This window comes from Cydia fagiglandana, chromosome 8 (genome assembly GCF_963556715.1).
Source record: "Cydia fagiglandana chromosome 8, ilCydFagi1.1, whole genome shotgun sequence".
Taxonomy (NCBI): Eukaryota; Metazoa; Arthropoda; class Insecta; order Lepidoptera; family Tortricidae; genus Cydia; species Cydia fagiglandana.
Genome location: NC_085939.1, coordinates 672,278 through 688,881, shown reverse-complemented (window position 1 = coordinate 688,881; position 16,604 = coordinate 672,278). Strand labels below are relative to the sequence as shown.

Genomic DNA, 16,604 nt, shown 5'->3' with positions numbered 1-16,604 from the left:
GAATAACTTCTAAACTTTTTATCGTAAATTTATAAAAAAAATATATTTAAGATTCTCACAACGTGCTCTTTTGTTTGATATGTAACACGATATAGTTTGCAAAACTTTGTTTTTAAATGTTATCTTTTACCCCCCAAAAGTAGCCCTTATGTTTAAAATTCATTTGTTGATGTTGCATATCCGTCTTTGGGTCACAGACTTACATATGTGTACCAAATTTCAACTTAATTGGTCCAGTAGTTTCGGAGCAAATCGGCTGTGACAGACGGACGGACAGACAGACGCACGAGTGATCCTATAAGGGTTCCGTTTTTTCCTTTTGAGGTACGGAACCCTAAAAATTAACAAAGTTTGTTTGTAAGTATGCCCACTATTATTATTCAAAGCCCACTGTGTCCCACTGCTGGGCAAAGGCCTCCCCCCTCTTCCTCCACTCGTCTCTATTTAGTGCAATATCTGGCCAGCCTCTCAAGAAGGAGTCCAAGTTATCCCGCCATCGCCGACGAGGCCTGCCGGCTCCCCGGTTAGACTCGTGGGGCTCCCACTCTGTGGTTAACTTGGCCCACAAGTCGTCCGGCATTCGGCAGACATGACCAGCCCAGTCCCATTTTAACTTACATATTGAAACAAGTGGACCTACTTGCAGAGGAGTCTCTCGACGTGCTTGCAGTAGAAGAGGTGGCGGAATATCATCTGGTAGCAGGCGATGGCCTTGTGGTTGAGGATGAGGGACACGGGCCACTTCACCTCCAGACCGAACGTGAACGTCTCGATGCCGGTCAGCGGCGGACTGTCCTTGTTCTGTTTGTATTCTACAATTAAAAAAAAAATACGTTAGAAATTAGTTCATTCATTCAGGAGCTAGGATATTTATTTATTTATACTTCGTTTTTTTTAGCATTAGAAATTAGGTAAACAATCTTGATGTGTCTTTTAATTGAAAAACACATTTTAAAAATAAGTTACGGCAAATATGTAACAATTATGAATCTAATACGATCATTTATATTCTTCTGCTTTCATAAGTAATAGTTATTGATTTTTAAAAAGCGTTTTTCAATTAAAAGACATGCCAAGATCGCTTACCTTCTTTCAAGTTCTTTCTAATGCTAAAAAAAACGAACTAAACTTTATTGCACAAAAGAAAACTTATCGTACAAAAGGCGGACATAATGCCAAAAGCATTCTCTACCAGTCAACCTTAAGGCAAAGCAGAGAGATTGTAGGCGGTGCTACTAATCACTAAAGCTAAATGGTGTGATGGATGTAAAAATCACTAATCATAGACAAATATGCTTTTTTAACTCCAACTTATTAGTTTACTACCGACCCACCCCGGCTTCGCACGGGTTGACAAATTATACCTAAAACTTCTTCAAGAATCAACCTAGTGATAGGAAAACCGTATGAAAAACCGTTCAGTAGTTTTTGGATTTATCGCGAACATACAAACACACCATAGAGACGAGATTTGCTTGTATCTTTATACGAATAACCTGTCAAACCATCCTTATGGCAAGCGACAAAGTGGGACTTTTTTCTCGGACACGACACAAATTATTTTCAATATCAGATGTCTATGTCAAATATATGTCAAAAAAATGGTTAAAGAAGATTTAAAGATGTATATTCTGGACTGTTTGTCTGAAATAAACGTTACAATACAATACAATATTCACATAAGTCGCGGGCAGAAGAAGCTAATGGGATATAAAACAAGTGTGATTCGGACTCGCCCACCGAGGGTTCCGTACTTTTTAGTATTTGTTGTTATAGCGGCAACAGCACATCATTTTGGGAAAATTTCAACTGTCTAGCGATCACGGTTCATGATATACAGTCTGGTGACAGACAGTGGAATCTTAGTGATAGGGTCCCGTTTTTACTCTTTGGGTACGGAACCCTAAAAAACAGCACTTATCCAGTACCTTTCTCGTCTTCCGTCTCTATGTAGAGAATCTTGAACATTTGGAACTGAAGGTCATATGGGAGCAACTCCACTCGCATGTCCTCGTTGTAAGGATCGTGGCTGGCCGCTGAAAGCCTGAAATTTAAAAAAAAATATTCTACTCGTCGACTATAATTACTTAATTACGAAACGCTTTAGTGAACTATAATATGAATTTGACCAATCACGTCTCGCCGCGGTCAAGAGGACAAAACCAAAATAATAGAACAAAATTTTATTGTGTCCCATGTCCGCCAGGGCGGCGCCACAGTCACACACAGATTAGTCCTCGGGTTAGAGGGCCTACCGCGAACCACGTTCGACGTGTTGCCTCCCTGTCACACTTACGTACGAATTTACAAGTGCGACAGCGAGGCAACACGTGAAACGTGGTTCGCGACGGAAAGGGCAATTCGAAATAAATCTTACCTTAAACAAAGCCCCAATAATGACTCCAACTTGGACGGAATGATGTCATCAATCTTCTTCGACAGTTCTTGCTCGGTCGCATCCATGAACTGCACGATAAAGTCTCCCTGGCACATGAAGAAATAGTTCTTGACCGACTTGAGACGGCCCATGAGATCATACTCTTTGAGTAATAGTTCCAGAAGAGATTTGCTGGCGAACGCGAACGCTTTCTGAATAACGCCGCTGTAGTTCTGTTCTATTAGAGAGTACTTTATTTCTTCTACGTTAGTCTTCATTATTGCGTTGCCTGTGAATTGATAAAGAGGAATAATTAGTAATATATGTAGTTTTGAACTCATATTAAACCATCAGTGAAACATGTGTCGAAACGTCGGTAAATAAAGGTAGCGTAGATTGTTAACCAAGGGTGGACAGTGAACCATATGAATGAATGAATGAATGAATGAAAACATTTATTTTCAGGCAACTATTGGCCCATAGATAAATACCTTAAAACTAGCATACATATTAATACAAAATATATCTTAAAACTAAAAACACAATTATGGCTGCGATGCAGTTCGCAACCCCGCAGTGTCAGGGAGCCGGCCGCGGAACCGACGGAACCCATATCACCCGGGAAATTTTGGCGCTCGAACGAAGTAGTGAAAGGATCTCTCCTTTCACTACCCGTGAGGGTGAGATGGTTACCCGAGTTAAATACTTTTTCATTTCGACTATGAAGTCAATAAATAACATATTATGACGGTTAAGAGAGAGACTTATTAGGAACTGGAATTGGCGCCATTTTTAGAAAAACAATTTTTACAGTTCTTATATATTTGGAGAGAACAAATATTTAGATTTTATAATGTAGCCACAGACCACACTGGCTGATGACGTTCAAGTATTTCCCTGTGCGCAGTATGATGTCGGTGTACTTGTCGAGGAAGCGGGGCACGCGGTCGCGCTGCACGCTGTAGCGCTTCTCCCAGTAGTCGGCCGAGTAGTCCACCGGCAGCTCCTCCTTGTTCACCAGCTCGTTGTCCTCTATCATGACTCACCACACTGGCTGATGACGTTCAAGTATTTCCCGGTGCGCAGTATGATATCGGTGTACTTGTCGAGGAAGCGGGGCACGCGGTCGCGCTGCACGCTGTAGCGCTACTCCCAGTAGTCGGCCGAGTAGTCCACAGGCAGCTCCTTGTTCACCAGCTCGTTGTCCTCTATCATGTACTCACCACACTGGCTGATGACGTTCAAGTATTTCCCGGTGCGCAGTATGATGTCGGTGTACTTGTCGAGGAAGCGGGGCACGCGGTCGCGCTGCACGCTGTAGCGCTTCTCCCAGTAGTCGGCCGAGTAGTCCACCGGCAGCTCCTCCTTGTTCACCAGCTCGTTGTCCTCTATCATGACTCACCACACTGGCTGATGACGTTCAAGTATTTCCCGGTGCGCAGTATGATGTCGGTGTACTTGTCGAGGAAACGGGGCACGCGGTCGCGCTGCACGCTGTAGCGCTTCTCCCAGTAGTCGGCCGAGTAGTCCACAGGCAGCTCCTTGTTCACCAGCTCATTGTCCTCTATCATGTACTCACCACACTGGCTGATGACGTTCAAGTATTTCCCGGTGCGCAGTATGATATCGGTGTACTTGTCGAGGAAGCGGGGCACGCGGTCGCGCTGCACGCTGTAGCACTTCTCCCAGTAGTCGGCCGAGTAGTCCACAGGCAGCTCCTTGTTCACCAGCTCGTTGTCCTCTATCATGACTCACCACACTGGCTGATGACGTTCAAGTATTTCCCGGTGCGCAGTATGATGTCGGTGTACTTGTCGAGGAAACGGGGCACGCGGTCGCGCTGCACGCTGTAGCGCTTCTCCCAGTAGTCGGCCGAGTAGTCCACAGGGAGCTCCTCCTTGTTCACCAGCTCGTTGTCCTCTATCATGAACTCCTGGAAAATTACCAATCTTTACATCAGGTCTAAAATTTCCTTTCAACAATGAGGGCCCACGACCACGGACTAGCAAGCGCAGCATAGGACGACCTTGTTAAGGTCGCCGGAAGACGCTGGATGCGGGTTGTTTCCAACCGGCACGTATGGAGATCCAAGGGGGAGGCCTATGTTCAGCAGTGGACGTCTTATGGCTGAGATGATGATGATGATAATTAATGAGAGCCCGCGTGACCCGCGTCAGATCGCGATGGGTGGAGAGGTACCAACGCGAAAGGTCGTGAAACTCACGACAAAGCTTGGTTTCAAGACCTAGCCTGAAAACAAGCAAAGAGGCACAATCCTTCTGAAGTTGCTGCCGACTACTCTACTTCAGCTGTTACAAATGTGGTAGCAAATGAAGATCCCGCTTTGGTTTGCACAGTCATGACAGACGTACAGACGTTGCTAAAATCATCTGTCAAGATGTCAAAGGCCTCATGATTAACTTGAAAGGGGTTCACAATGACCCCTTGGATCCACTGATCCAGGATACAGAAGGGTTCGTCCCATCAGGCGGGTCGTCTGCTGACTATTTCATTAAAAAAAAAAGGGTTGGTAGGCTCGGTGAGGAACAATGGTCTCCTTGGCATGATGTATCGCCCAGTAGCTTGGTGTTAAGACTGTCAGCACAAGTGTACTAACCTGAAACGGGTCCACAATGACCCCCTTATGGATCCACTGGTCCAGGATACTGAAGAAGGGCTTGCAGGCTCGCTCGGTGAGGAAAAGCGAGATCTCCTGGGCACGCGTGTCGCCCAGCAGCTTGTTGGTCTTGTCGTGGAGCGCGGTCAACACGCTGCCGCCGCGGAGCTCGCTCTGAGGACATTGTTACTGTATCAACATCTGCACATTCAAACATAAGAACTGTCTTACTGCTGCTTCCTAAATTTAAGCACTTACCTTGTGATATTATACGGTTTGCTTTTACTGTTCTATATATAATAATAATATAATAATATAATGGCTGGCCAGCATTGTCTGCAGCACTACTCACCTGGCCGATGTGCGTCACGACGGCCGCCAGCACCTGCATGGTGTGCATGGTGGGCAGCACGAAGTACCACAGCTTCTGCAGCGTCAGCCCGCCCGACATGTGCTCCGTCTCCAACTGGGCTAGCATTGTCTGAAATATCAGTTTTTTTATTCAAGTGTTACTACATGATAGTAGTGATGGTCCACTATAAATCGACATGGTGATATATCAACCTACCACAATATAATAATTTTTTTTTTATTTACATTTCAAATTTTGAATCAAATTCTGGAGCAAAGTAGGTACATATTACGGAAAATATGTACTATCCACCATCAAAAAAATAATCAACGGAAACAACTAGCAACCAAAGTACTTACATAATAATCTTTCAACAGTATTTCAATAGCAGCAACCAAAGCATGGAGCACTTGTCCCGACCACATATCACACTGCTCAATGAACCGCCTCACTATTGAATAATTCGAAGCAAGCGGTAACATTTGCTGCACTATCTGCTTCAAAGCATCATCTAAGTCATCAGATATGTTGAAACTCCTGGGCTCGTAAGTGTCTTTTGTTGGCTGGTGGACTATGTAGTTGCCAGGGACCCCAGAGAATACATACAGGAGGTCATCTATTATCATGTTCTCCTGTGAAGCCAGTGGAATGCCAGCTGAAAGTTTAAGAAACATATGCAGCATAAGTAGAGTTCAAAAAACACTTTTTCTTCAGATTTTTAGGGCACCCCTTTATTTTGTTACAAATGTACTACTACCTATCCATACATACACACACATACATGTATGTACGCGCTCCAAATAAGAATGTGTCACATATTTTTGCGGCCCTAGTTGTGTAAGATACTATTACTGATGACTGTACATGTGCTACTGTATTCCTGTCCTAAAATTTTAACTCTAGCAAGGGGACATCCCCTTAGAAATCAGCTATGATGTTTTCTATGTATTTAAGTATTTATATCTATTTATCATATATATATTTGTCTAGTACCCACACGCCTTATTGAGCTTACTGTGGGCAGTAGCGTAGTGTGAACCAATCTAGCCGTGGGCGAAAATCACATCTGTGAAGCCTTTTTCAATGTTTTCGCAATGTAATAAAAAGGTTGGCTATTCGAGGCCACCGTAAGTGCGAGGCTGTGGGCAAAGGCTCCTTTCGCCCATGCTTAGGCTATAGCTATGCCACTGACTGCGGGGCCAGGTTAATTTGACAGAAATCTTACCCAACGAAGCAGTGATAGCGACGGGCTCCTTGGGAAAGTCCCATGACATGGCAGGGTGGTCCTTCTGCCAGTTGGGTAGGTCCAGGCTGTTGTACCAGTTTGGTCGCAGCCGCGCTTCCTTCTCTTCAAATGACTTCATCACATACTTTTTACTTTCATCTACTGCCTTGAGTAGCTTGTCTTTGATCTGTAATGATAATTTTACTTGGTAATTGAAAGCAGTGGCATATTCTAAGGTTTGAAGTCTGTCTCTACCAAATTCCACACAAGGTTTAGCTTGTGCCGCCCCTCAATATCAACATGTCATATTTTAAACACCACTATAAGTTTCTATTATAATCAGTATGGGTATGATGTGATAGCATGATAAAATGGTGTTCGTCACTTTCTATTCCATGGTGTTAAAAAGTGACAGTTAATTTATCATGTGGATAAAGATGGATAAAGTTACACAGGACTGACAGTAACATAACATGTCTGAAGTTACCTGAGGAAGGTCTTCTTTGGTGATTTGGTGTTTATTATCCCCTAGAATAGGCTTTGGTGCTACTTTTGGCTTTGAAGCCTTAGTCCGTTTCTCATCATATACCAGTTTGTAGAACAGCAAGATAATATCTGGTAAGTTATCAGTGCTGAAATTATAAATAAAAAGCTTAGTATCGTGAACTTAATAACGAATACACGATTAAACCAAGGCACAGACATATGGTGCCTTCTGTGCCTACAATATGGCCTCATCTTGTTCAATCTGCCTCATCAAATTTTTTAAGGATCCTTTTTTAAATGAAGGCTTATTCTCAAATTTTTGAGACGTGGCCGTACTGCAGACATCATACGAGTAATCACGAGCATTACTTTCGATTCCTGAGCTCTTCATACTTCTTGATGAAAGCTTTGGCGTTGGAAGCTTTCAGAGCTAATCTCTGAGCGTACTCGTTCACTTGTTTGGATGAGAGACTGCTGTTGCCATAGTTAGGATCGTTCTGAATATACTCAAGCACCGTGTCGGCGTCTAAACTACATCTGTAAACAAATAACAAACGTTAACATTCGTATATACCAATAATATGAATAGCACTAAAATCACCAGTTTATCCATACCCAAGAGCGTCAAGAAGCTCCTTGATGGTAGTAAGCATTTTTTCTTTGGGGAGAATCCAATTCTGATACATTTATGACTTTATGTGAGAATAATTTAAAATTACAGGCTCGGGGGCATTATTGAGCAGTGACACAGTTATGACAGCTGACATTTATAAATTAAAAAAAAAAACATACAGGGTCCTAAACACGCTGTAGTCATCTTTGTATACATTTTCAGGATTTAAATTATTTAAAAATATCAGCTTTGTTCAAAACTTTCCAATTTAAAACATTATAATTTTTTAGTTTACCAATTCAATTCAATAAGAAGCGCTGGTGGCCTACCGGTAAGAGCGTGCGACTTGCAATCTGGAGGTCGCGGGTTCAAACCCCGGCTCGTACCAATGAGTTTTTCGGAACTTATGTACGAAATATCATTTGATATTTACCAGTCGCTTTTCGGTGAAGGAAAACATCGTGAGAAAACCGGATTAATCCCAATAAGACCTAGTTTCCCCTCTGGGTTGGAAGGTCAGATGGCAGTCGCTTTCGTAAAAACTAGTGCCTACGTCAAATCATGGGATTAGTTGTCAAGCGGACCCCAGGCTCTGCGAGCCGTGGCAAAATGCCGGGATAACGCGAGGAAGAAGAAGAAGTTTACCAATTCAATAATAAATTAATTTTGTTTTTATAAATATTGTCTGTAGATGACCGTTACAACGCTCATTGTTATACGTTCTACGTCTTTAGCCTGTCCAGATGGACGAAAAAAAAAAAACGTTCTACGTTATGCTACTCACCGCTAGATGTCGTAATGAGTTTGCTTTTACACAGAAAATCGCAGGTGGTTGATCCTTCAAAATAAGTCTCCTAGTCTAGTCGGTAATAGTGACCCTGCCTACGAAGCAGGAGGTCCCGAGTTCGATTTCCGCTAAGGGCATTTATGTACTTATGTGTTGATCAAGTATATTAATAAAATTGTTCCCGAGTTATATTTGGTTATATTATCTTATATATCTAAGTATGGATTTATGTATGCAAGTATGTATTATGTATAATCGCCTTGTACCCATACTTAGTACTTTGGTTAGTTTGGATTGGTTTGGAGCTAGGTCGAGCCGTGTAAGATTATCCCCAAATATCATTACTAATTATTAAAATCAACCACAGGTACCTCAACCTCAATAGATGGCGCTGACTCTAGGCTAACGCATAATTAGTGCTGTTTTTGAAATGGAGTAAGTACCACCAGTGGCCTATTTTATAAAGCTACAAGTTACAATTTACAAGCGGAAATCTCGTTCTAATGCATAGGGTTAGAAAGAGACTTCCGCTTGTAAATTGTAATTTGTAGCTTTATAAAATAGGCCACTGGAAAACCTCCGGGAGACTTTTAGATTAGACCCATTAGTTGCCCAAACCTATCTATTACCTATTCTAAGCTAAGGCACCTCCTGTACCTAAGTACTACCTACATAAGTAGATACGCATTTACGATCTCAAAATTAAATTAATAGGATAAAAACTTACCTACATACTATGTCAGATAAAAGTTTTTAAAATAATTTAAACACTGACTCGTCGCTAATGCACCGACTTCTCTTGCAGATCGTTCCTCTACTAGTACCTCATCTAATTTTATTTTAGTATTAGTATGAATATTGACCAATTTAGTAGGTATCTGATCTGGGATTTAAAAAACATTGCTCAGTTAGCGTGAGCCATTAAAAATAATAGGAACTAAACAATTCTGCGACAGCGTGAAATGGTATACTTCAAGAGAAATTGCACAAAAGATTTTTTCGTCGATAATCCGATTTTATAAAGAAATATAAATAACCGAAACGTAGTTATAGGAAATGGTGTAAAAAGTGGTTTCTCACAGTAGATGAATGTTGTGTCATAAGCACACAAGTTTTTTTAGTGTCGTCGGCACTTTACAAAAGCTCAACAAAAGTTCGGCGGCCGTTTGTGCTCAAAGAGCAACTCGAGCTCTGTTGTGATTGTTTGATAGGAAAACTGAAGATTCTGCACTTGTACAATGTCGATTGATGATAGAAATAATAATGTTGTGATTGTGTTGTCAAACAAAGCAGTCGCCATGTGTGAAATACGAAGCATTCTTTGCGACTCCAATATCAGATGTAGCATGTTAGGTGGTAGTGAAAATTAATCCATGATTGGCAGTTAGTTTTTATACTTCTTTTAATTGTGTTTCTTAGGCTACGTTTTTTATAATATTGGATTCAAAAATAAAATACAAAAAGATATACAAAACCACAATATAGGTAGGTAGTTAAAAATAGATGCCTCCCTATTTAACTTGGTAACCAAAATAGTATTTGCTAAAATAATTAAAAACGGTACCAAACTACCTATCGACCCTAGTCTGTTCGGTACCTAATATTACTTTTTATATTTATTAAAAAGTAAACTCAATAATTATTTAGGAAGGTATGTATTTTTTCTTAAAGTTAATTCTTCATAAAAATAAACCAAAAAATATGACGTCTCCCATAAACACCTGGGTTTATAGACCGAATGAAAAACGATGTCTTAGAAATCCGCTCTCTGATGTCGGACAGGACAGGATCGGGCCATTCTTTTGCGTCAGATTTATGTCTTTTAGACGGCCAGTCTATAAATGCCGCATTTTTATTAGCCGCCAGACGTTTACTGATTAATAAAGTGGGTGAAGACGCGGAAGAAACGACAGCGCTTCCTAGAAATACAGATCATCTCTTCGGAGAGCTTTTAAAACGGTATACAGAATTTTTCTTCCTAACAATATCTAAATAGAATGAAACTACAAACGTACCGTTCTGTTACTTATTTAAATACGAAGAGGCTTTTTCGGAAGGCACCAGCGGGAATATATGGTATAAGTAGGTTTAGTTTATTAGTACCTAAGCAGTCAAACTTCGTATGGTAAAACGAGCCAAAGCATCCGCATTGTCGCATGCCGAGCCGTGCGTTTCGACATCCAATCTGAATTACAATGTACGGAATTTACCGAGTCCAGCCGGTCCCTGCCGGAGCCTCCGCGTCCGAGCGGAATAAGAAGCAGCTATACTGTTATTCTATTGTTCAGGAATACACCGAACAATGTATTTTTGCCCAATATGGAGACGCGATTATGTCAACGAGTGTGTTTTGTTTTTAAATAATGACCCCCGTCGCGCGCATCGGGCATTTAGAATCGCGCAGGGAAGCCATATGCTTACAGCATTTTAAGTATGTTTTATGGAAAGATAACTCATTCCATTTGATCATCGACTAGTTAGGTATATTCATAACCTGCGCTTGCATTTCTTTCTAATACCTACCTACCTCTACTCTTTCTACCACCATGTATCTCGATCTAAGAAAAATGTCACTATGAGTTTTGTTCGGGTTAACATGACAGTTAAACATTATCAACAGGAAGACAAATCTCAAAGCTCTTTGTTAGTAAACATTAACTATACAGTCTAAATTATAAATACGTTTCCTAGCGCATCAGAGTCCGCGGGTGATATATTGGAGATTAAAAATAAACTGGAGTCATTTGTAAGCTTTATGGTGCATGTGTACGTTAGACAACCGTTTGTTATTCGTGTTTAGAACCACGTAATAGTGTAATTATTTCCTCATTGGCCTGTATCGCTGTCGGGTGTCAGCTGACAGTAAGTATTTAGTGCGTCGGCTGTAGGAGCAGCTGGATATTGCATCAGCGGAAAGTTGCGGTACCTGAGGTTACATCAAACGGCTTTACCCAACGCCGCCGTTTAAACGGAGAAGGCAGTAAGGATGTAGGAAAAAGACGGATAAAATGTCTATTACCGTTGCTCGGCCAACGGTTACCCAACCTGAAGCTCGGAGACTCCTCGATCCCACTTGCACTCGGCGAGAGCAAACAGTGTTGCGTGCGCTTGCAATGTACCTACTTATTAATATGTATTTAAGAGTTTTTAATGCGATTGAGCTTTCCAAGCGCTAACAGGTATCTACCTACCGTATCTTAGTATCATTGAGTTTCAATATACTCACTCAGATAACCCTAGTATGGTAAATTCTCTATTAAAATATTATGTGAATATATATACTGAATATTAAAGATCCTGATCCACCAGGGCAATGGGTTTCTTGAGTCACATTCTGTATCTACTAGTTACCTACCGTTAATGTGCAGCGTGGGAAGACCCACAACCAGACCGATATCACACCAGGAAACCGAAGTAACGAAGGTATCGCACGGATGGTCGTTGTTTAGTTCCGTTGAGGTTTTTGTCCAGCAGAGCAGAACAATGCCTACATCTTTGGGCTGATATGATGATGATGATGACGAATTAGTATTTATGGGAACCTATACATATTATAGTATATAGGAGACAAACAAGTATGGACGTAGAGCAAGCATAGTTAAAGTACCTATACTCCTAGGCAAATAAAATAAACCTATCCATATTTTAGGTACATATATACTCATTTCCGCCCATTCATTAAGTACGTAATTCTATCTATAAGAGCGCAAAACGCTTACTGATAAGCATTTCGGGTTAAGAACACTCGTAAAATAAGAATGCGGCGAGTTCCGGTAGCTTCGGCGAAATGTCCATTTTCGCGGTACCCGCTAGTGCCCGTACGTGTCGGCGGTGGTGCGCGGTGGCGAGGCGAGTCGCTGACCGCGGCGCCTTGCAAGCGACCTTTGTATGCCGTACAGTGGTAGCGTGTGTAGACAAGACAATACACAAATCAGTTAATTCGAGTAGCGAGACTAGATCAGTGCCCCAAACGCGTTAGTTCCGCGTAGCATTATTCCCGTTCGCATTTTTCCCCACTCGCGTTAGTTCCGGGTAGCATTATTCCCGGTCGCATTTTTCCCCACTCTAGAGTGCCCCCCATAGAGTCCACAACCTTAGTCCACAATTGGCAAGAATGGCGCGAAACTATTATTCATGTTGACACTCCTCGAATACCTGTTAACAATTGACTTTTTTTTGCCATTGTCGTATTTATTCATGAGCGCCCCTTAAAAGTTCTACGAATTTATTTACTATTCCATTCGTGTGTGTAATTAAGTAAACTCTTTCAGGTAGGTAGGTACTTATTATATCGACTAGATACAAGCGAAGTTACTTTAAGTTAAGGGATGACTTACGTTGAGCGAGCTGAGGCGTCCGACCCTTCTTCAGTTTTCTATAGAAAGCATCACGTGAGCTCACGTCATAGAAAAGTAAGAAAACGAAGTGTCGGAAGACTTAATTTTGTTTTTATATTCCAGATACCCACTAAAATGACAGTTCGAATGGCTAATCTGCTTCCCAGTCTATCTGGTTCTGTAATAAAATGATAGTTGAATTAGCAGATTGGATAGATCGGTCATTAGAACTTAGAACTGTAATTTTTTCTCTCTCTCTCTCTCTTCAGTCGTCCCCTCATTCCTGAGGATCGTGATCACTAGGTTTCACATCCTTGATCAGCTGTGTCTCCATCGGCCTCGATCCATTGTTGCCCTCACTGCTTGATTTTAGTGGCTGAAAAAAAAACAAAGCTTAGTTCGGTAGCATAACATCTGTAAGATTTTTTTTAAACATTTCTACCTCTTCTATCAGGATTGAGACACCTAAGTTCATTCTGTGTGCCACCGTGAATGTGCTATGCTATGCTATGGCGGATCGGTAAGTAACAACGGAAGCTATAATTATTTATCTAAAACAAAATCACACAAATAAACAGCGTCTAAGAAAATTACGTTCCCAAAGGAAATTCTAACGACGCGACCTACTTCTCAGATTGCCTATTAAAGCGTAGGTACACACAATTCAACGTCCTCTGTTGACATGGGCCGTAAATGTAAAGTGAGGCTTGTCGCGATTACTCAAAGCGACAAATCGCAGTATCTGTATGCGGCAGTCGCACTCGCTTCCTGCTGGCCGCGTTCCCGCAGCCGCTATGGTAATTTAATTGTACTTATATAATATACCTACGAATGAACGAAGTAAGTTGCAGCTAACTGTAGAAGGGGTAATCCCGCAAGCTTAGGCTTTACGCGATTAATTTTTCCTTGAATGACGGTGGGCGGAAAATGTTTTGCTAAACTGCCTTCGATCGCCGTAGCCGTGACATTAAAGTGGATGTACCTTAGATCACGATATTTAGCTAGAACGAGCACGTATACATATATACCTATACCTACCTATATAGGTAGGTAGGCACGCAGGGAGGTAGATTTAAGTAGGTACTTACATTACAATCTAATGCAGATCATGCTCACATGCCTCTGTATAGTAACAGCACCAGTCATGGGACATTTAAGAGGGAATTTGGAGTATTTGTGATATTTCCCTAATACATGTGAATGGTCTACCGCTTAGCGTATTGAAAGATGAAAGTCCTACCCGTCTTTCATGTTTCAGGCGTGTTGTATCAAAGATACTGCAATGAGTTTCCACATACTTAACAAATTAAAACTATGCTATTTTTCTCCAGTCATGGACACCAAAGCTCCAGTAATGGGCCCCCCAGTAATGGACACTGCTCTATCAGTATAAAATATTGAAATAGGTCATCAGATCTGGTCCATGTTATTATAATATTGCATTATCATCCGATTTGCATATTTAATTACGAATACAAAATTTCAAATCAATCGGAAAACGGGAAAGTGGCTCAAACTCGGCTACCAAGATTTGACCCACACTAAAAAACGATATTAATTTATCCAAAGTCCGAGCATACCTCCTGGTTGACATATTTCGTAACTACATTTTACTTCTGTATTGTTTAAACATGGAATGATGGCATGGCAAGCATCATTATGTAAATTTCCCATTATAGGAGGTATGCAGTTTTACAGCTCCTATAATGGGATTGGGGCAAATACCACTATTTTTTTACATCTGTGGACTCACAACAGAGTATGTTGAATACCTTATCTCATGGTAAATGCAATTAACAAAACACATTTTAGTTTTCATCAAGTATTAATTAATTAAAATTTAATAAATTAACTCACCTCTCTTAGCGAAGTTGTTAAGAATTCGTAGTGGTATTTTTTTTCAGTGACACGACAACTTTTGGGTTGACGCCAATTTCTTAAAAAGCAACCAAATTTAATAAAAATTCAAACTGAAACAGCTCTAGGACTCTTATTTATGATAATATACAGGCAGTGTTTATAAACTACTTTTAGACACTTATTTTACAGGATTTGTGGTTTTTTGTCCCATTACTGGTTCCACGCCCATCATAGGGTACACTACTATAGGTACTAATAATGTCGTTATCATTATCATTTAGGTATATTCATAAGACTGTGTTAACTCAAAAATTTGTACAGGAGTTCAAGTCTAGAACTTGATCTGCGGGCGCAGCACGGTTCCATTTTTATCGACTATCACTATGCGCGTCCCTTTCGCACTAGCATACTTGTTAGAACGTGACAGGTATGGTGATAAGGGATAAAAACGCGACCGTGCTACGCCGCCTGATCTTGAAATTTATCTGACAATTCAATAGTTTGATTTCTATACGTTGAAACCATTCTGCAAGCATTCCCTATGAACCCGAGCAAAATAGCAGGTTTCCAAAGGAATGCATGGTCTCCTGGGCGTCAAACTGGGTTTCCCCAAGTGAAGCAAGTGACGTGACAAGCCCTCCGACTCCCAGCAGTCAACGACCCCGGGGCTGTGCCAAATGTGAATAATAACTATGTAAGGAGCATGTGATGCCGCACAGGCACCTCCAAGCATTTGTATTGTATCCTTGTATGACGATTGAATTCAAATGCGCTTATGGTACTCGTAAAAACTATTTATACGTTACGGAGAAATGTTGACGAAACTAACAATTCAACGCGTTGTTACGTTAGTATTTACAAAATGTTAATATTTGGAGCCTGTTTTAGAGATACTATTCTGATTTTTGGGGTGACTCTTCGGGTACCTAAGATCTATACACATTTGTCTTAAAAAATAAGGTAGGTATTTTGTGTGCTCCCTATTGTTAGCGAACGAATTATGAAGTATGAGGCCCATAATGATATTTTCACCACACCAGCTCGGAAAGGCTTACTTTGCACTTCGAAAACGAATAGCAAAGTTGCATTTTATCTACATATGTGAGGCAAAATTTGTATTTGATTACTTAATCAAATACAAATTTAGAGTTGTTTTCTTATGTTTGCCGGTAGAAATTACTTTTGAATGATGATTTTGGATGATAAATATTTAATAACATTCATTTGGATTTGATTTTGTTTTACATTTAATATTTGCTTCGGCTTGGTGTGGTGAAAAATTTTGTGTTTCACTCGGGGGCAAATTTTGTTTAACCCTCGTACTTTGAAACCCTCGCAACGCTCAAGATTCCATTTTTGAACCACTCGCTACGCTCGTGGTTCAATTTTGGAATCTTTCGCTTGCTCGGGTATCAATATTAGCACGAGCGGTTAAACAACAGCTTTGCCCCCTTGTAAAACAAATAACTATTTTAGGCTGTACTCAACTATACCCGCCTTTTTAGGGTTCCGTACCCAAAGGGTAAAACGGGACCCTATTACTAAGACTTCGCCGTCCGTCTGTCACCAGGCTGTATCTCACGAACCGTGATAGCTAGACAGTTTAAATTTTCACAGATGATGTATTTCTGTTGCCGCTATAACAACAAATACTAAAAACAGAATAAAATAAAGATTTAAGTGGGGCTCCCATACAGCAAACGTGATTTTTTACCAAAGTTAAGCAACGTCGGGCGTGGTCAGTACTTGGATGGGTGACCGTTTTCTTTTTGCATTTTTTTCCGTTTTTTTTTTGCATTATGGTACGGAACCCTTCGTGCGCAAGTCCGACTCGCACTTGCCCGGTTTTTTAATTTGTAGGTAAGTGCCTGTACCTATGCCTTTTGTCACCAGTGGTCACCCAAATCCGACAGAGATTAGCATTCAAATTTACGCTTGGATATCTCTGTT

General features: G+C 41.0%; 1 protein-coding gene across 1 annotated transcript in view; it reads right to left on the bottom strand.

Moving 5' to 3' along the window:
* LOC134666427 (gamma-tubulin complex component 2-like) overlaps positions 1-7,817 on the bottom strand; it is a 61,639-nt gene extending 53,822 nt beyond the window's left edge. Inside the window, exons 1-11 of the mRNA XM_063523577.1 lie at positions 7,673-7,817; positions 7,427-7,594; positions 7,059-7,203; positions 6,572-6,758; positions 5,706-6,001; positions 5,347-5,475; positions 4,991-5,168; positions 3,601-3,774; positions 2,378-2,666; positions 1,929-2,044; positions 641-812 (exon numbers count right to left, since the gene is read on the bottom strand). Coding sequence (XP_063379647.1) covers positions 641-812; positions 1,929-2,044; positions 2,378-2,666; positions 3,601-3,774; positions 4,991-5,168; positions 5,347-5,475; positions 5,706-6,001; positions 6,572-6,758; positions 7,059-7,203; positions 7,427-7,594; positions 7,673-7,743 — 1,925 coding nt within the window. The 5' untranslated portion in view covers positions 7,744-7,817. The remainder of the gene's footprint in view (positions 1-640; positions 813-1,928; positions 2,045-2,377; positions 2,667-3,600; positions 3,775-4,990; positions 5,169-5,346; positions 5,476-5,705; positions 6,002-6,571; positions 6,759-7,058; positions 7,204-7,426; positions 7,595-7,672) is intronic.
* Between the last annotated feature and the right edge of the window lie 8,787 nt (positions 7,818-16,604).